General features: G+C 33.5%; 1 protein-coding gene across 1 annotated transcript in view; it reads right to left on the reverse strand.

Annotated features, from left to right (window-relative positions):
- Positions 1-22202, reverse strand: part of LOC122506067 (membrane metallo-endopeptidase-like 1) — a 225499-nt gene that overhangs the window by 139377 nt on the left and 63920 nt on the right. The window contains exons 4-6 of the mRNA XM_043618046.1: positions 5490-5576; positions 5157-5395; positions 4839-5054 (exon numbers count right to left, since the gene is read on the reverse strand). Coding sequence (XP_043473981.1) covers positions 4839-5054; positions 5157-5395; positions 5490-5576 — 542 coding nt within the window. The remainder of the gene's footprint in view (positions 1-4838; positions 5055-5156; positions 5396-5489; positions 5577-22202) is intronic.

The raw sequence follows: 22202 nt of genomic DNA on the forward strand, positions 1-22202 counted from the left end.
TGTGAACAGTAGTAGCTTGTAAGTGACTTAATGTGTTTTAGTAAGGTTTCAAACGTGGAAAACATTTTATTGCTGAGGTAAGTTGTTTCATTTTTAACTTCTCAAAGCGATTGTTTTTTATTAATGGGATTTCTTATGGAAAACTTTATTAAGTTCACTAAGTAATAAATATGTTTATTTTGTATTTACAGTAATATTTTAGAAACAAAAACCAAAATTCAAAAACGGCGGGTATATAAGGAACACGATTATTTCTACCGAATTGTTAGTGTGTTGTCAAAACGTACGTTTTTCGTAATTTCTTTTGTTTTTTAGCACCTAATTTTGTTTTTAGTGTACAAAGATGGTTCGAAATTGTAAAAGAGTGTTAAGACCGCCAAGTCGCAAAAAACGACCAGTGATTCCATCATCGACCTCAACTGATGATACCAGCAACTAAAATACACATTCGCTCTTTTAGTTGCGTTTTTACATTTGTTGTAAATTGTGTGTGTACTTTCCAGCAATAAAAAATAACTTCTTTAAGTTTAAATACGGTTTCCAATGGTTTTAACGCCTTGTTTCTAATAGCCCCATTTTGTAATTTCAAAAAAATGCGTCTTTTTCGTTTTTTTGCTCAAATTCCAGCTTTGATCAAGACAATTATTTAACCCTTTAATGTGCTCGCCAAGATCAAGAAAAGAAACAAAAAATTAAGGCAATATTTCAATACACAAAAATGTTGCAAGACTTTAAAGTTAAAATCTGTTCCTAATAGCCCCAGTTTACGGCAAGGGCTCTGTGTACTGGTGGAGTGAAGAACTGGCCTGCCTTAAGAAAGAATGACACTCAGCTAGGAGGAAATTTACTTATTCTAAGGGAAAAACCTTGAGTTGCGGGAAACATGTCATAAAGCCAGGTGTACTTTTTAAGCAGGCCGTGAAAAGTAGCCAACGCCATTGCTGGAGAAATTTGATCGGGGTATATGAAGAAGATCCATGGAGTTTGATCTTTAAGATTGTCACTAAAAAATTACTCACAAGGCATCAAACTCCTGGCTTTGAGAAGTCGGTCCATCTCAGGAAAGGAGATAAAGTCACATCGTTCAGACCAATTTGATTATTGTTTACTATAGGTAAACTTCTAGAGGAAATGGCTCTGCAAAGAGCCAGATTTCAGGAAATTCTGATAGGCGAAAACAGCCTATCCGAGAATCAATTTGGCTTTCGTAAAGGCCGGTCAACAGTTGACGCAGTACTCACTGTTGTTAACCAGGAGAAGAAAGTCAAAGAAGGACAAGAAGAAGGGACTCTGCGCGCTTGTCTTCATCGACATACGTAATGCATTTAACTCCGCCAAGTGGGACAATTCCGTAGAGGCGATGCGTCGTAGAGTGGTAGCAACCTATCTATTACGAATGATAGACAACTATCTCAGCGACAGATGGGTTGAATACAAAAGCGATGCATGTCATCTCAAACATGAAATGACATGCGGAGCTCCGGGAGCTCCCCAATGATCAAAGGTAGGTTCATTCATATGAAATGTCATGCACGATGACTTTCTTAGAATGGAGTTACCTGAAGATACGATAATGGTAGACGTTATTGTCGTATGTGGCGCGCGGACTCCTCGGATTCTAGAAATAAGGATCAACGAAAGCTTGAGGCGAGCAAAGCTCTGGTTAGATCTCAACGTCCTACAAATGGTTACAGAGAAGATAGAAACTTTTCTTGTCACAAGCAAAAGATCCTTTGAGGTCCCAAAGATTCGTATATCCCCAGGTAGTAGTAGAATCATAGGTCCCCAAGAGACTAAAGGGGTGTTCCATGCACAGGGCAAACTTTGAATCTCAGATTTTCTTCATAATTTGACATTTTGTTGTCTTAGGGGACATACATAAGTTGAGAAAATAGTTTTGCAAAATTTCGATTATTTTGCAAGATATTGTTATTTAAACTTTTACGTCACTTTTTTCAACAATTTTTATTTCGAAATCTATTATAGTAACAAAAAAATTTTTAATATAAAAATTGTAGGGAATCTATTGAATATTAAAATTTTATTGGTAAATAAATAATTAATTTTTTTAATTAATTTATTTAAACAATAAATTTTAAATAATTTTTTTTTACCAAACGTCCCAAAAAATTTTTCTCGAAAAAATGTGAAATAAAAGCTTAAAATGTCCTTAGAAATCTCTGAAAATTTCAGAGATGTGATTTTTGATATTCGCGAGAAAATAATTTTTGAATTTTGCATTGCACGGTCGTTCCCACGCGCCGAATGTGGTAGCGTCTGACAGTTACTAAATATTAATGTAAGAAAGACTTAAAACATTCAGGATGGCAATTTTAAATGCATATATTTTTATTTGCATCCTTGTTTTTTTGTTAATTACAGTTAATTATAAAAATTTTTACTCAATTCCGCACCACCCAGTTTTTGGAGCTTTTTTAAAAAAATGGTGTATTCCCTATAGGCCTAATCTACATATTATTGTTCCCTATACAGTTTATTGTAATTTGATAAAATTTGCTATAATAAATGTTTATATAATATCCAATATACACTATCCTCCACGAGTATTAGGACGACTACACACGACTCGATGGAAAAACATGCCATCACTTTTTCAATCATATCTCGAAAATAAAAGGAGATACAAAAAACTTAAATACGGTTAGAAATCTCATTAAATTTAACGTAAAATAAGCCGTCTATGAAGTAATTTCGTTAACTATTTTTTAAGTTGTAGAGTGAGAAAGAAAAATGAAAATTATCAAATTTTCTCTTTTTTGTCTCTTGACTTCAACTTTTTCAAAAATCTAAAAAAAAACACAGAAAAAAAAATATTATTATTATTATTATTTATTATTATTATTTTATATTAAAAATTTTTTTTTTATTATATTTTTTTTTATTATTATTTTTTTTTTATTTAAAAACACAGAAATCTTTGTTAGAATTTCATCTTTAAAATAAGCCATCGAAAATTAAAAAAGATTAATCCGTCTTTGATTTATCATTAAAAGTGTGAAGCCGTGTTGCGACCGATCAGTGCATTGAAATTCAACTGTGACGATTCGATTCTAGCTTCGCGCGGCTGCGAATGAGAGAAAACAGGGCGAATTTATGCTGGAGAATAATAAATAATGATGTTTCACGAGTAATATAAAGAAACTCAAAAGTTCATCGTTCCCCACATGAATTCGTCCCTGCTTTTTCTCTCATTCGCTGCCGCTCGCAGCTAGAATCGAGTTGTCACAGTTGAATTTCAATCCACCAATCGGTCGAAACACGGCTTCACATTTTTAATGATATATCGAAGACGGATTAACCTTTTTTAATTTTCGAAAGCTTATTTTAAAGATGAAATTCTAACGAAGATTTCTGTGTCTTTAGAAAAATTTTATCTAAATTTTTATAGATTTTTTAAAAAGTTGAAGTCATGAGACAAAAATGAGAAAATTTGATAATTTTTTTTATTTCTTTCTCACTCTACAACTAAAAAAATAGTTAACGAAATGACTTCATATACGACTTATTTTACGCAAAATTTAATCAGCTTTCTAACCGTATTAAAGTTGTTTTTGTATCTCCTTTTATTTCCGAGATATGATTGAAAAAGTGATGGCATGTTTTTCCATAGAGTCGTGTGTAATCGTCCTGACGATAGTGTATTTCGTTTAAAGTGGTCGACAACTAATTTTAAAAAATTATAATATTTTTTAGAAATGATTTTAAAGGTATTTGGATCACTAAACAAAAAGAATTTTTAAATATTTATTGTAAACTAATCATCTTTTTGAAAGTATTAAAGAGAACACAAAATTTACTATGAAAATGTAAAAAAATTATTGGAGTTTATTAAGATTGATTTAATTTAAGTAATAGAAACAATGAATGATAACAATTATTAAAAGAAAAATTATTTTAAAGTTCCCCTGTCAAATAACCTAATTTTGCAAATTTCATTCACTAAATGAGAGAAGGATAAGTCATTAAACTGAATATAATCAAACCAAATATAAAGTACCTGTGATTAACTATTAGTTTTTCTTAGCACTTTTTTCCATTTTTCTTTATCAGTTTGAAAAAACAAGCAATTAAAATTGGCACTATGTTTATTTTGACGATTTTCAAATGTAACTAACTTTCTTAGAGAAAAATAAAAATTTACAATTCTTGGACAATATCTAATTGATTAGTAAAAATAGATACACTGGAAAAAAATTCCCTTTGAACCCAAATACTTTTAGAGATTATTTGATAAAATTTAAACTTTTTAGTTTCGTTTAATATATCTTATCATTAATTGTATCTAACGATTAAATTAAATCAGTCTTAATAAATTGCAATAATTTTTTTACATTTTCATAGTAAATTATGTGTCTCCTTTAATATTTTCTAATACATGAAAAAGTGGCAATTTTTGAGACCTCATATATCCAAAGGGTCATTACCCTTAGTCAAAATTTGGGTCATACTTATTTTTTAACCTACAGGTAGAAAAAATTGTCTAATTTCACCTAAATCTTAACGTATAAGGGAACAACTCCTTGAAGAACCCTAATGGGATCTTTTTTTTGACGTGTAGGTTAAAAAATAGGTTAGATTTGACCAAAATTTTGACCTAAGGTAATGACTTTTTGGAGGGCCCTTATGAGTCTTTCTTTTACCTGTAGGTCAAAAAATAGGTCCAAATTGATCTATATTTTGAATTGGTTTTATAATAAATATACTATTAGGGGGGCCCTTAGTTTATGGCCCTCATGAGGGGCCCTTAGAAAATCCTGACACTGCCGCAGCGGCGAAATATTTTTATATAATAGGGATAGATATTTGGAAATTCTTACATTTAAAATTTTTTTTTCCAATTCAATCATATTATTAACATCTTCGTGCAACTGTTTTCTACTGATATGAGCACTTCTACTAAATGCTAACATGTTAGCAATTCTGAAAATATAAATTTCATATTTTCCATTGTCGTACATATCAGTAAAGTTTTTGTTAAAAATTTTTCCACTATAACGAGCCATTGATTTTAAAGGTACAGTAGGAGGATGAATCTAAGAAAAACATGAAATAAAAATAATAAGATTGTGAAATAATAAAATCATTCTAATTGCAAAGAATGTTATATAGAAAATATTTTATATTTTGTAATTTACCTTTATAATTTTAAAAGAATTTTCCACATCTGCAGTATAATCGTTTGAATTTTTTGATTCGCTCTTAACATTAATGCGATAAAATGAAGATAAAAATAATAATCGCGAATAAAATTGATTAATATCCTGCCATGATATTTTCATGGAGGACCATTCTTCTCTTTCCATTATCAATGGCCATCCGCCAATTTGAGCCAAAAATGCTTTTATATGCTTCAAACCCCTTCGACCGACCTTCCCTATAAAATTGTAGGGAAAAGAAATATAATTTTTTCAAATAAAGAAAAAATTTTATATTAAAAGCTAATTTCAACAAAATATTTTCCTACTTACAGTAACTAGTACAAGATTTGTAAAATTTTTTCATTTGCTTTACTGGCAAAATATCTGTTGAATTATTATATCCATCCATTACTATTTCTGTGTATAGAAAAATAAATTCAGATATTAATTTACATATCTCATAAGCAATAAATTAAACAGATATTTATATTTTTTTATTAAAAACACACTACGCCGATAGTGGCGCCAACTAAATGTTTAGTATAATACACTACTACAGCTCTCTGTTTAGTAGAATCTACTGTTTGCTTAGTGTATCTTACTATCTTACTGAACAGTGCAGTAGATGGCAATGTCTGTACCGTCAGTCCAAAACTAAAATTTCTGTTTAGTAGATTTAACTGCCATGTCAGTCAAATCTACTACGCCCTTCTCTCCGTGCAGGACCATAAAGAGAAATTAAGGTGAACATGTTCTAAGTGAAGGTGACCTTTATGTTTTTGGGGTCGCTGATTACGATGCCGGTGTCAGTATGACCCCAACACGTCAGCATCAAGGTCAATTCGATGTCACATACCTTTTTTTGACACCGGATTCAGAAAGAGCGGAAAATTTTGCATACGAATAGGTTTTGACCGTTTTTATGAATCAACATTTAAAGGTCAATTGAAGGTCATCTTGGTCCGGTGTTGGAAAAATTAAATATTTCGAATTAAGGTTTTTGACATTGAGTTAATTTTGATGCTGACGTGATAGGTTCATGCGAACACCGGCATCGTAATCAGCGACATTAAAAACATAAAGGTCACCTTCACTTAAAACATGTACACCTAAATTTCCCTTTGTGGTCCTGTGAAATTTTAATTGCCTTAAAATTATTACATTGAAAAAATGTATTTGATTCAAATAATATTAATTTGTAAGGAAAATGTAGTATAATTCAGACTAAAAAAACTCAGTAGAAGCCTATCAAATTCTAGTCAGGATAATTTAGACTAGACAAAAATGGCCAGGACCTTATCGATTTTCAATTAGACAAACTAGTGTTCAAGTATTATACTACATTATTATAGTTTATTTACTCTCCCTACAATAGGTAGGGTTCGAGACTCCCATGTACATACATAGTAATCTTAACCTATATTTACAAAAATCCTTACAGCTAAACATTCTCTACATACAACTTAACCTAAACGCAACTCTCTCCACACTCTCAACCTTACGCTCTTAACCTTTCTTCAGTGCCGGGCTTTCGTTTCCAGTTCCTTCTATGCCCATGCTGGCTTCGACCCAATTCACCCACCCTTTTTCAAAAACCTTCTACTCCTTTCTCACCTCTCTTTTACACCCTCCAGTCATTCACTTTTACCCATCCATCCATCCAAGCAAAATCTTCTCACCTCATTCTCAGCCTATCCCTATCTATCACACTTTACACGCTTCCATCACTCCACTCGTAGCCTCCCTCACAACATACTTTACCCCATCCACTCAAATACAATCTTTACCCATTCTTACCTGTTTCCCATTCACTCTCTCCGTCCATGCTCTTTCGCTCAATAGCCATATCATTCTCCTCTCTCTCTCTAACTTCTATCCTCATCTATTCTTATTACACTTCCTTTCAGTCTTCCTTTCACCCTCATCACATCCATTTTCTCTTCCTCACTACCCAACTCCACCAACCATAACTTTGATACCCCATATTCACCCTTTCCTAACGCTTGTACCAATTTATCTGAGACATTCACTCCAACACACCTACATTCATACCTCTGATCACTACATTCTTTTTCCTTTTTTCATTTTCTACTACATCCACTCGCCTTGACAAATCTCCCATTTTCCACTTTAACCTCTCATATTCACTTCCCTCAACTTTCTCTATCCCCTCATTCACTTCCTTTATACATTTTTCCAATCCATTCATTCTTTCCCACATGCTTTTATTTTCCTTTTTCCACTTACCATCCCATTCATTCCATATTTCCTGCTATTTCTCCAACCTCTCTTAAATTTCCACTATCTGTTTGTCCTTTGGTTCCCCATCCTCATAGATATTCATCAAATTTCCTTTCACTCTCTTAGCTCCTTCATTCATCGCATCCTTTAACCCTTAAACCGCACCCTGGGTGTGCGACACCCATATTCTAGCTTTTTACTCTAATATTTCGGTTAAATTCGTAAAAATTTAGCATGTGTCGTTATTGGACGATACATTTAGTACTTAAGTTTATGTTCCGTTAGGGACATTAGTCTCCCAAGTGTCTTTGTGTATTTGATAGCTTTATGAAGTTGTCGGCGAAAAATTTTTGCTTGTTTGACACCCAGTTTTTGGTTTAAGGTAATTTCAGTAGTTTTAAAAAACTCTTTTTCAATTATTAAAATTAAATAAATCATTATGAAACCTATTTTCCTTCAAAATAGATGTACTGAGCTATATAAGATAATTTTTCCAAAAGATAATATCCTATTCCAGCTTGGAGAACAAACTTAAAAGTCCCCGGGTGTCGCACACCCAGTGTGCGGTTTAAGGATGGATTCGGCAGTGTGCGGTTTAAGGGTTAACATCCATACTAATTCTAACAAATCCATGCAATCCTCACACGTCATCATTTTTCCATTCTTTCCTATCCCCCTTTCAAATACTCGCGTGCACACCAAAACGGTACTAGAAAAGGAAGCCCAAGTATTATACTACATAAAGCATCTTTTTAGATAAATAATTCAGATTAATTATATAAAAAACTTATACGCATTATATTTAATAAATGCTGCATACCTATTATTTAACCTTTTTAAAAATTTTAAATAAAATTTCAATATTATATAATATTTTTATAAAAAATTCTTTTAAAACAACTTTATTAAATAAAAATCTTTTACATAAATAAGTAAATGACTGTAGTATAATATACATAAATATTATTTATGTGGATATACTTATATGAACTAAATTTACCCACACAACCGTTTTTTGTGATAAATTATTTAAATCTCAGTTAAAACTTGATTTTATAAAAGTTGACATACTTTTTGTTAGCTGTCAACTGTCAAAGTGTATTGAATTGCTAGACATCAACATAAATTTTTACAAGAAACCTTTATACTTGAGAAGTTAATGTAAAAGTCGTTAAAATTCTTAATTTTCAAAATTTGACAGTATTTTGACAACCGGTAGCTAGGTCAGAATTTCTCAAACGGATCACTTAAAACTAAAAAATTTTCTTTTTAAACCAAAATAGTTTTTTTTACTCTTAATATGGTTAAGAAAAATCCCTGAAAATATTAAGCCAAAAAAAAAATTTTTGTAAAAGTTATTAACAATTGAATTTTTTAGTACTGCTAAATTAACAAATTTTTTTCTCGAGTTCTAGTTGACGGATTTTAAAATTAAAATATGAGTTTTTTTCTTCTTGAATTGCACTATTTGAATATATTTTTTGTTTTTGAATTTTTTTATTTTTTATAATTTTTTATATAATTTGTTTATAAAATGTTAATAAACAAATATGTTCTTCACGTCCTAACAAAAAAATTAAAATTGTATTCTATTCCTTAAATGTCTCCGAGTGTAAAACCGTTTCGAAAAAAATGAGCGTCAATTAGAAAAAAAGTTATTAATTAAAAACTGCAGCTATGTAGGGCTTTATATGACGTTAAACTCGCCCCGCGCGCATTGGCATTTTTTTCAAAATTGTCTGTAACCTACAAATTTTATCGGATTTTCATGGGCTTGGTCTTAAATTAAAGGGGATAAAAATTCTAAGAGATCCCACTAAACCAATTTTTTAATTTTAAATTGTTTATATTTTTTTTGTTACTCAAAGTTAACAATTTACAATATTTTTAGAAAAAATCATGTTTACTTTTTTATTTTTTCATTGGAGATGATTGGAATCAATTTTAATTAGTCCAGCATGACCACCAGACAAATAATAATGTATAATACAATTTATTTAAATTGTTGCAAACAATGTTAATTAACAAATAGATAACTTTGGTTTTTTTATAAACAAAATTTTTTTTCAGATATATTTATATTTATTTTAGTAATCTATGTCGATTTTGGTAAAAATTTATTTTGAATTCAATTATTACTATTGTTATTAACAATCATATGAACAATAATCTAGTTTCTTTGACATTTGTAAACATTTTAGGCATTTTTTAAACATAAAATGTCTATATAATATATATATTGTTTCAAAAACTTTAAAAATTTCTTAGCATAAACAATTACATTTGTTGTAAACAAATTATTTATTTTTCAAACAAATAAATTGCTTATTTCTGCAAAAAGAAAAATTATTTTTCGTATTTTAACGAGTTTAAAGTCATGTAAAGCTCTACTTGATTATGGATAACTAGATTATTGTCCTTATGATTGTTAATAACAATAGTAATTATTAAATTTGAAATAATTTTTTATCAAAATCGACATAGATTACTTAAATAAATATAAATATATCTGAAAAAAAAATTTTTGTTTATAAAAAAACCAAAGTTATCTATTTGTTAATTAACATTGTTTGCAACAATTTAAATAAATTGTATTATAAATTATTATTTGTCTGGTGGTCATGCTGGACTAATTAAAATTGATTCCAATCATCTCCAATGAAAAAATAAAAAAGTAAACATGATTTTTTCTAAAAATATTGTAAATTGTTAACTTTGAGTAACAAAAAAAATATAAACAATTTAAAATTAAAAAATTGGTTTAGTGGGATCTCTTAGAATTTTTATCCCCTTTAATTTAAGACCAAGCCCATGAAAATCCGATAAAATTTGTAGGTTACAGACAATTTTGAAAAAAATGCCAATGCGCGCGGGGCGAGTTTAACGTCATATAAAGCCCTACATAGCTGCAGTTTTTAATTAATAACTTTTTTTCTAATTGACGCTCATTTTTTTCGAAACGGTTTTACACTCGGAGACATTTAAGGAATAGAATACAATTTTAATTTTTTTGTTAGGACGTGAAGAACATATTTGTTTATTAACATTTTATAAACAAATTATATAAAAAATTATAAAAAATAAAAAAATTCAAAAACAAAAAATATATTCAAATAGTGCAATTCAAGAAGAAAAAAACTCATATTTTAATTTTAAAATCCGTCAACTAGAACTCGAGAAAAAAATTTGTTAATTTAGCAGTACTAAAAAATTCAATTGTTAATAACTTTTACAAAAATTTTTTTTTTGGCTTAATATTTTCAGGGATTCTTCTTAACCATATTAAGAGTAAAAAAAACTATTTTGGTTGAAAAAGAAAATTTTTTAGTTTTAGGTGATCCGTTTGAGAAATTCTGACCCAGCTGTCAAAAGTTATTTTTGGCATCAGTTTCGCGTTCGGCGTACTAAAAACTATAGGAATACGTAGTCGCAAGTCAAATTTTTAAAAAAATACAAAGTTTGACGAAGTGCACCAAACTTATGGTCGGCTGAGAATTATACTAAGTCATGTCCATTTTTTGACAATTTTTTAACAATTAGTGATTTTTATTCCACGACACTTGTTGAATCAAAAGCAGTGATTATTCAAAAATTTTCAAAAATGGACATGACTCAATATAATCCTTTGCCGACCGCACGAAACATGAAAGTCATACAAGGCAACTTCGGTTCTACTCGGAAATGATCGGGGAAGTGCGCCATACTTTTCATATAAAATATATCAAATATTCCAAAGAAAAATACTACTCTTAGTCATTTCTACAAGAGAAAATGAAAATAACTGTGATAATTTTTTGTATTCTGTACTTTCATATTCAAATGCTCAATATTTAAAATAAATATATACTAATTTTTATTCCTTTAAATATTATAGAATGATACATTCATAATATATTTTCTTAAGTACTGAAATAATAATTCAAAAACTGACACATTTTTCCTAAATTAATACATTTTATTTTAAATGTTTATATGAGGATATCAAATAAAACTAAAGATTTTCTTTCATTGTAGATATGCTCCTAGAAAAAGGCGAATACGAATTGGAGCCACGTTGCAATTTTCCTGAATTCGTCAAACTGCATTGCCCAGTAAAAAAGGCAGAATTGGCAGTGAGCAAATAGCATTGGCGGTGAGTTTCTGCCAATACGTTTTCGAGTGAAAACCTTATTGAGGGCATTATGCCAATCCTGTCCTCTAGAACCTTTCGATTTCACGTTTATTGATCGACTCGACTGTGTACTGTTGATCTATTACAATATGATTTATGGAGCTTTCGACGTTCGCGCTAAGGGCGCTGTAAGTATAACTCACAGCGCTAACCTAACATGGGACTCAACCTTTACACTGCAAACATTTTAAATTAATTAACTCTGTTTTATTATTTATATAAGGCAAGTAGCTAAAGTTTATTTGATTTTCTTAGTTCAATACATTCTTAAAGATTCTAGTACATTTCTAGAACTAGGTTGGAACTATAGTTCTAGATCATTTGTGACTTTGGTATTATAAAAATGTTACGTAACATTGTTAAAGAAATTTTCTTAATTATGATTACAATTATCTTCCAAAACTCAACTTCAACAGAAGTTTAGTACAGTTACATAACAATGTTCATACACAGATCTAGAACATAGTAAATTGTTTTTTCACGTACCTACTTTATAAAACTAAGCAGGTGACTTTTGGTTAAAACTTAAAAGACTCTGTTGCCACCCGAGTCAAAATTTAAGCCCTACTTTCACCCTGAATTTTCAGGGTCTATTAAGTGTTAGGTGTAGTAAAGTAGGGTCTAATTCTAATACAATTAGACCCTACTTTGACTCCCAAAACAGGCGGAAATTTGCCAATCTTCCATTTGGAGAAGTAAAGGAGGGTCTAATTCGAAGAAACCTATACCTTACTTTTAAACCTCGTAGACCCTACTTTCATACTCCTAGACCCTACATTCTAAAAGAAAATTTTGAATTATTTTTTAATGCATTACTTGAAACACTGCAAATGCAAAAAGTACTCCAAATTGATAAATACTGATACCAAGTAATAATACTCAATACTCAATACTCATCCCAAGTGCTTTAATTGAATCTTAGCAACTATTCAAAATTTTCTTTTTCTAGTTCTAGGGTCTAGGAGTATGAAAGTAGGGTCTACGAAGTTTAAAAGTAAGGTATAGGTTTCTTGGAATTAGACCCTCCTTTACTTCTCCAAATGGAAGATTGGCAAATTTCAGCCTGTTTTGGGAGTCAAAGGAGGGTCTAATTTTAAAAAATTGTATTGACATCAGACCCTACTTTACGACTGCTAAACCTAAATAACCCCTACATTTTCAGAGGCTAAGTAGGGTCTAAATTTCGACTCGGGGTACTTTTAAACCTCGTAGACTCTACTTTCATACTCCTAGACCCTACATTCTAAAAGAAAATTTAAAATTATTTTTTAATGCATTACTTGAAACACTGCAAATTCAAAAAGTACTCCAAATTGATAAATACTGATGTGTTCTATAGCGTCTATATACACTTCGTGTATATAGACGCTATAAAACACATAAAATTCCACTTTTACTCATCCCAAGTGCTTCATTTGAATCTGAGCAAATCTTCAAATTTTTCTTTTTCTAATTGTAAGGTCTAGGAATATGAAAATAGGGTCTACGAGGTTTAAAAGTACGCTATAGGTTTCTTAGAAGTAGACCCTCCTTTGCTTCTCCAAATGGAAGATTGGCAAATTTCCACCTGTTTTGGGAGTCAAAGTAGGGTCTAATTGTATTAGAATTAGACCCTACTTTACTACTCCTAACACTCAACAGACCCTGAAAATTTAGGGTAAAAGTAGGGCTTAAATTTCGACTCGGGCATACTACACAGATAACATGTAATTTTACGGCAAGGTTTAGATGCAATCTACCTAAGCTTGCAGCTCAAGATTGCCGCAAGCTTGTCTGAGATAACAAAATGTCCGCTGTATAGCATGATTTCCGTCAAAGGTTGTTGTAATCTTGCTGTACTGAAAAAAATGCCTAGGACCCGTATACCAGGAATTGACTAGGTTTCCTAGTTACAAGAGGAACCCACTATAGAATCCGAGTCAAAGTACACGGAAAGAAAAAGTCCGTCAATCATTAATAGACTAGAATATTACTTTGAGACGGGACACAAAATCATTGAATGGATAACATACTTTGAGTCACAATCAATGACGAGTTGCTTGCTAAAATTTAGAAAACTGTCATCAATATATAAAACTCGTTCACTAAAATTTAGAAAACTGTCTATTAAATTTCCTATGACTATCAAAAGCATTCAAAAAATTCAACTTCTTTCAGAATTATCCCTAATTTTAGACACTATTTGGTACAGAATGAACACATTTTTTTCGTTGCACAGTTCCCATATTTTATTTACACTCTTAGACGCTTTAGACCAACACATTTTTGCACTTATAATAACTACACGTAGAAACGCACACTTACAACACTTTAAGTTTAGAAGCGAACTGTTCTTATATACCACCCTGTAAAAAAAAGTATTGGGATGTACGGGATTCCGTATTGCAAGTGCCAACCTGCCAATGCGGTATTCGCGAATTACCGCATTAGGTGTCCTGGTGAATACGGAAATCAAGGGGTCCCAATGCGGTGCAAGTTTTAAGCTTTAAAAAAAACGAAAATACGTGACAGGAGGAAATAATTAGTGTCAGTGCAGAAATATGCGAGTTAAAGGAATGAGAAAATAATAATAGTGAGTGTAAAAATGAAACTTTAAGAAAAAAAGGTAAGTTGAACTGTCAAATATGAGTCCAATGCGGCGTAGGCTGCTTTCAATGCGGTACACAATCGGTACATAGTGCAAGTTGCCAGTAGAGGGCAGAAGCAAGCAGAGCGAATCGAGCGAACACAGTGGCCCAGCTGACATATGATTTGCACTACATTACTTTCCAATTTTTTATTTTATAACCACGTTTCTGCATGAATCTAAACAATATTTTCGATTATTGTAATTTAGAAGATGCTTACCAATTGTACGTTGGCAGATTTAGTGAAAAGTGTCTGTGTACGGAGACAAATGTGTTAGAAAATGTTTGTTTACCTATTTCACGCCATTCAAACCAGTCAAAGTTGCTTTTGCTGTGGCGCATTGAAATCAGCCTATGCCGCATTGGGCCCATATTTGACAGTTCAACTTACCTTTTTTTCTTAAAATTTCATTTTCACACTCACTATTATTATTTTCTCATTCCTTTAACTCGCATATTTCTCCACTGACACTAATTATTTCCTCCTGTCATGTATTTTCGTTTTTTTAAAGCTTAAAACTGGCACCGCATTGGGACCCCTTGATTTCCGTATTCACCACGACACCCAATGCGGTAATTCGCGAATACCGCATTGGCAGGTTGGCACTCGCAATGCGGAATCCCGTACCTCCCAATACTTTTTTTTTTACAGGGCAAATAACAAAATTTTTCACAACTTGTGAGAAATGATTTTGCACTAATAACTACTTTTTAATTAGCGAGAAATATAAAAGAAAGTACATTTTCATCGAGGTCAATTTCTAGACGCAATTCAACTGCAAATTATTAGTTAAGTTAAATATTCACATTACACATAATAGTATATTGGGATATGTATAGCAGACAGCAAAAACACATGGACTATAGAGAAACCGGAGAAAATGCGCATCGGTACACTGCGCAACAATGCGCTAGTGAAGAGCACCGATTTAGAATACGAGTCAACTAACGTTTCACAAACTTTACTAATGATTCGTAAACATTCAAACATCCATTGATAACAATTCAGCATTAAATCTAAAACAATTGGTCACATACTGGCATTCTAATCAATCCATGACTCGTTTTTCAATTGTTAAGTAAAGTTAAGTAACCATCAACGGAAAAAGAGTCCCGTCTCAAAGTAATATACTAATCCATTAATGGTTGACGGACTTTTTCTTTCCGTGTAATAAAATTCAAGCATAGTTAAAGTGACCAGGAAAATTAATCGATGTAACCAGGAAAAACCCTCCCTAGGGGTTTCAAGACCTTGCCGTTGGTGGGAGGCGCACGAGGGGCTTTTACCCAGTGGGAGGCTACTTCTCGACATCTCTCGTGGGGACTGAGGGGGCGAACCCTTCAAAATGGGTCGGCCGCTACAGAAACCGAATCTTCTGTGTTTCGCTGGGCAGTGTCTCAGGGCACGGGGATTTAGAGGGATATCGAGAGAGACGGGATGGACAGAGGCTTAACCGCGGGTCCATTCCGAAGACTTCCTACTGGTGGAAGTCCGACCAAGAAGAAACCCTTCCATGGTTACGTTGGCTGTGCCATGGCGATTGAGGCGCGAGTCTCTGCCACCCAATCCGTGATGAACTCGTGTCCATGGATGAATGATACTAGGGTTAACAAATCCGTCGGGTTCTTCCGTGGGGAGGGGGTTGGACGGGGGACGACCATCGCTGGGCACAATTAACCGTAAACCGTAAAGCTCGGGAACGGTTGTGTTACAGGAAGGGCCCGTCTTCTGGACGACCCGTCCCCGGGGTGGGGCTCGAATGGAGGTATCTTGAACGAGACTCTGAGATACCAGGCGAACTTTCAGACGTAATTTAGCCTTGTCCTTAAATAGAGGCTCTTTAAGGATCGACCTTTCTTTCATCTTTTCTCGTGGGACCATAATGGATACTACAGAAATTAATAAAACCACACACGTGAGCGTCGAAGAGCCCTTTTGGAGGATCACGATGCTGGCGATCAAGGTGTGGACGCGACAGAGGGGACCGTGAGTCAGTCTCAAATATGGCTGCTTCCGGGATCCACTGTATGCAGATTAACTTGCATCATTGTAAGGGCGCTTCGGCGATTCTAGCCAAGAACTTTGCAAGGATGCAGGCAGCTATAGCCTTTGTTCAAGAACCTTGGGTTTACAAGGGTAAGATTAGAGGTCTAAGTGGCGGTGGGGTGCTAGTTAGTTCACCACAGGAACCAGTTCCAAGGGCTTGTCTGATCTATAAAGGTCTAGATGCTTTCCCTCTATTGGAATTAACTACCAGGGACTTAGTTGTTGTTAAGGCTAAGTACCTAGAAAAGAACGGAAATAAAAGGGAGGTTGTAGTAGCTTCCGCATATTTTCCGGGATCGGGGGATGACCCCGCACCACCTGTAGAGGTGGAGAAGTTGGTAGATTACTGTCAACGGCAAGGTCTCCCATTAATAATAGGTTGTGATGCCAATGCGCACCATGTCGTATGGGGCAGCACTGACATTAACGATAGAGGCAGAAGACTTTTAGATTTTCTGTTAGATACAGATTTAGATATTTTAAATCAGGGTAATGAGCCGACTTTCGTTACTGTTAACAGAAAAGAGGTGTTGGATATTACGATCTGTTCCAAGTCTTTTTGCGATGGCGTGAGGGACTGGAGGGTGTCTGATGAAGATTCCCTCTCGGACCACAGGCTTATTACGTTTAGATTGGAATCGAAGGATCGGGAACAGGAGTGGGGACGTAATCCTAGGAGTACCGACTGGGCTTCATATAGTGAAGACCTCAAGGCCTCCATGGCATGCTTCCCCACTTCCTATGGAACGATGGAGGAGTTAGAGCTTGCAGCGGAATATCTGCGAGATTCTATTATCTGTTCCTTTGAAAGGAACTGTGTAGTTAAGAAAATGGGCTTCAATGGGGGCGGTAAATGGTGGACCCCCCGTTTGGAGGAACATAGGAAAACTGTAAGAAAGCTTTTTAATAAAGCCAAGAAACGTAGGCATCAGCGAGCATGGGATGAATATCATACCGCTCGCGATTCTTATAAGAAAGAAGTAGATAGGGCAAGGGGTGTCAGCTGGAGAAGTTTTTGCGAGGGAATCGAGACGGTACCAGAAGCTTCAAGACTTCATAAAGTACTAGCTCGAGACCCAATGGCAAAATTAACTACTATTAAGCTTCCTAATGGGCAGTATGCCCAGGATAAAAGGGAGTGTCTAAAGCACCTGATGGAAGTAAACTTCCCGGACTTTAGAGAAGGTTTGGAGAACAGCCAGGGCATAGGACCAGGTAGGAACCGAGGATATCGGAAACACTGGAAACTAGCAGCCAGGGTTGTAACTCCGGAAGGGATTGATTGGGCAATAAGCACTTTCAAACCATTTAAGGCTTCAGGGGGGGACGGTATATATCCGGTTCTTTTGCAAAAGGGATTGGATTGTATTAGAGTACCTCTGTGTAAAATTATGAGAGCATGTATAGCTCTTGGTTATACACCGGAGTCTTGGAAAAAGACGAGGGTTGTGTTTATTCCGAAGGCCGGTCGGTCAGGGTATACTGCGGCGAAGGACTTCAGGCCAATCAGCCTAACTTCCTTTATATTAAAGACGTTAGAGAAACTGGTGGATAAGTTTATTAGACAGGAATGTCTTAGAGATTTTCCCCTACATCAGGGACAGCATGCATATAGAGCAGGCTTCTCAGTAGAAACAGCCCTCCATTCGGCAGTAGGTAGAATAGAGGGACAAATTAGCAGTGGTGGTTATGCGGTTGGTACCTTTCTTGATATCGAAGGTGCCTTCCCTAACACCTCTAGCAAAACTATCTGCAGGGCAGCCAGGATGCGAGGCGTGCCCGAGCCGCTAGTTAAGTGGATCGACAGCATGCTTCGCGAAAGGGCCCTGGAGGCAGAGTATGGTGAGGCCAAGGTAACCGGCCTTGTCTCAAAAGGGTGCCCACAAGGAGGAGTTCTCTCTCCTTTATTGTGGTGCTTAGTGGCAGATGAGTTAATTAGAAACCTCAATAGCCAGGGATATTATACGCAAAGTTATGCGGATGATTTCCTTATAATTATAAGAGGGCACTCAATTGAGACCCTCTTAGAACTTACGGAACGTGCGCTTAAGATTGTCAAGGATTGGTGCAATCTGACTGGACTTTCTGTAAACCCTGAGAAAACGAATATAGTAGTTTTCACAAGAAAATATAAGGTACCGAGTTTGAAGAAACCGATATTTTATGGAAAAGAGATTTCCTTTTCTGAATCGGCTAAGTATCTGGGAGTAATCCTGGATAAAAAGCTGGTTTGGAGGGAACATTTCGAATATCAGTATAGCAGGTTTTGTACCGCGTTTTGGGCGTGTAGAAGGGCGATAGGGTCATCATGGGGACTAAGGCCTAATATGGTCAACTGGCTCTATCAGATGATCTTAAAACCAAGGTTTCTTCACGCGGTGGTTGTCTGGTGGTCTAGGACTCAACTGATAACGGTTAAAGAGAAACTAGGCCAACTGCAAGCAATGATTTTCAGGGGTATTACGGGGGCAATGAGGACCACGCCAACAGCTGCGTTGGGATTCATGCTCGCCGAGGTACCTCTGCATATTGCCGCGGTGAAAAAGGCGGCTCTTACTATGAGCAGGTTAACTGCGCAGGGAAGGTGGAAGGTTGGTGGTATACACACCAAGCTTCCACGCTCAATTCTATCAATACCAGAATTAAGTATGGTGCAAGATAGAATGATCAAGAGGGTGAAATTTAAACCCCGCTTTAAGATCATTACACCTTCCAGAATGGACTGGAAGAAAGGTTTTCCACTTGGGGACGAAGTCTGGTATACAGGTGGCTCCAAGATGGACTGCGGTGCAGGCTTCGGAATTTATCGGAACACTGGCTGCATTAAAGTGGCTGAGTCATTAGGACAACATGCCACGGTCTGGCAGGCGGAGGTCTGTGCGATTTTAACTTGCGCCCAAATATCCATTCGAAATGGAACAAAGGGCAAGAGGATTAGTATTTGTGTGAATAGTCAAGCGGCCTTAGGGGCTCTGAAAAATCCCACAATAGAATAAAAACTCGTCTGGGAATGCCGCAGCGTACTAGATGAGTTGGGTTCAGCAAATAGACTTTCATTGATTTGGGTACCGGGTCACTCGGGAATCAAGGGTAATGAAAGAGTAGACGTCTTGGCGAAAACCGGTTCCGAGACGAAATTTATAGGTCCTGAACCAGCAGTGGCAATAATGTCATGCTTGGTTAAGGGAGCCATAGAAAGATGGGGTGAAAAGGAACATGAGAAGTATTGGGCGAACGTTGGGGTGGGAAGGCAAGCGAAAACTCTGTTGGGGTTAGCACTCAGCAAGAGGCGAGCGAGCGATCTCCTAAAACTCGATAAGATCAGAGTTAGAACCGTAGTTCGTCTACTTACGGGTCATGGACTATTGAACTACCATCAGCATAAAATAGGCAGACAAGTTTCACCTATGTGCAGACTGTGTGGGGAAAGTAACGAAACTTCGACTCACATATTATCTGAATGCCCAGCGTTAGCTAGAATCAGGCTATCTAGCTGGGGTCAAGCAATTATTGACCCTAAGTAGGTGAGCAACCTATCGATAGAAGAGATACTGTACTTCTGGAGAAGAACAGGACTCTAAGAAGTTGCTATAAACGAGCGAACTGGAGTCTGGTACAATGGGTTCTATAACCTAGGTGCTTACTTTCCCCTCTTGAGGAAAATCCAGCTCGATCTCGGTGTTAGATTAGATTAGATTAGAACCAGGAAAAATAGTCAAATTGACTAGGATAATATTATTAGATTTAGACCGGGTATTATAATTATTTGAAATTCTTAATCGAATGCTTATTCCCGTGCAGAAATTAAAATGTGGGCCTGATAGGGTACTGGACAGTTTTCCCGATCTCTGGTGTGGCTCTGGGTAGAGAAACTGACCAGTGCCCGATTAGTGTGTGACGGTGTTCCCGACCAATGCCCTACTTAGGGAAAAACTGGTCAGGGCCTCGTCAGTTTTTCTTAAAATTGCCCTATTTTGAAAGGTTAATTTTATTCAAAAGAAATTACAATAAAATTACTGTAATTAAAAATATTATTATATTAGAAACATAATGAACACAACATATTTATACATAACATAATGAGGTATTATAGTCATTTTGACTAATTTAAAAGTGAAAATGATAAAAATAATATAATTTCAAGAATAGAAAAACTTAAAAATTTTTGAAAAATATAATTTTTGGTTTTATGATTAATTCATTTTTCTTTTAGAGGTTGTCGCTCCTTTCTGCCTCCTTAATTTTATAATATTAATAAAGGTTATAATTTTTGTTTTCAAATGTATAAGTAATAATTAATATTTATTTAATAAATATTTTATTCAAATTTATTAATTATGTTTAAAAAATAGTTATTAAATATTGAAGGTGTTAAATTTAACAATCTCTCTGAATCATTTTCTCACTTTAAGCTAATATAATATAAAATAATTATTATTATTAAAATAATATAATATATATACAAACCAAATGATAAATTCATCCTATAAATTAATAATTATTAAAATTCATTAAGTATAATTTGTTAATAATTGTTTATTAATTATTATTTTTTAAATTCATAATTTTTATTTGTAAATAAATGTATAATAATTAATTATTTAATAACTATTATTATTCGTTATTTATAATTTAGTTGTTATTATTAATAAATAAACTTTATTATAATATTGTACTTAAAGAAAAAAAAATTATATGTATTTTCGTTTTCTAAATATACCGTCAACTGGGGCTATTTTGTGCATCCGGGGGCTATTTTGTGCACGCGAGTTTTTTAATTGAAAAAATTATTAAAATGAATTATTTTAATCTGCTATTTTGTAAAATGAAAGTTTGATTACATGACAATAGAGAGCACTAAATGTTATTATTTAATTCTTTGGCAATTAAGAGAAAAAAATTCCTAAAAACGGAAAATTTGTTTAAAAAATTTTGAAAGTTCGGAAAAATTATACCAGATCTTCTAGAGTTTTAGTGTGTCTCATAAACTGTGTTAGATATTTGTTTTCAATTGTGTTGTGATGATACATACGTAATGCGCTAACTTTTTATTCATTATTTTAAGAGAAAAGTGGAAAAAACTGAAAAACTAGGATTCCATGGGGCTATTTTGTGCACTTAAAAAAATAAAATATTTTTCATAAATATTTTATTTAGTAAGTAAAGAAGATTCTGTTTATCATTTTTATACATTTTTGTCTTACTTTTCTGTCAAAAAACTGTAAATACGTTAATTAAAATCATTAAAACGATTAAAAGCTCTACCGGTGCACAACGTAACCTCAAAAAATGAACATTAATTAATATTTATAAGTTTTTCAAATTAGTTTTAAAACTATTTTCTCGTTTCTCTTAAAATAACTTGAAAATCATATTAGATATTAAATTGTGATCTATTTAACCTTAAAAATATTTATTTCAAGTTTTTTAAAAATATCATTCAAAACCATTAAAAAAGCTCCTATTAAAATGATGTTTTAAAGTTATTTATAAGTGTTTAAACGATCATTTTATAATTATATTAGTATATTATTATAAAATATATATTAAAAAAGAAAAAAATTTTATTTACTATCTGTGTAATATACAATTTAAAAAAAGATTGTTATTTTTAGTAAATCCAGATTTTAGCAAAATTTTAGTGCTTTATTTTATATTTTTTGTATAATATATCTACAAAAAAATTTTACTAGGTCATTCTTTTTTTAATTTACTCTCAAATATATACACAAAAGATTTCATGAAGCAGAAACGATTAAAAAAATTGTTTACGCAACATTATAGAAAAACAAAGTTCGATGCACAAAATAGCCCCATCCCGGGAGTTATTGTGTTCACGACTTTCAATGACTATAACTAAGACAAAAAAATTTTTTTCTTTGCAAAATTTATAGGAAACCTTCAAAAGGATGTCCACAACATATATCAAAAGTTGATTTTCTTTATTCTCTTAATTC

This window comes from Leptopilina heterotoma, unplaced genomic scaffold, assembly GCF_015476425.1.
Source record: "Leptopilina heterotoma isolate Lh14 unplaced genomic scaffold, ASM1547642v1 Lhet_391, whole genome shotgun sequence".
In the NCBI taxonomy this organism is placed as follows: domain Eukaryota; kingdom Metazoa; phylum Arthropoda; class Insecta; order Hymenoptera; family Figitidae; genus Leptopilina; species Leptopilina heterotoma.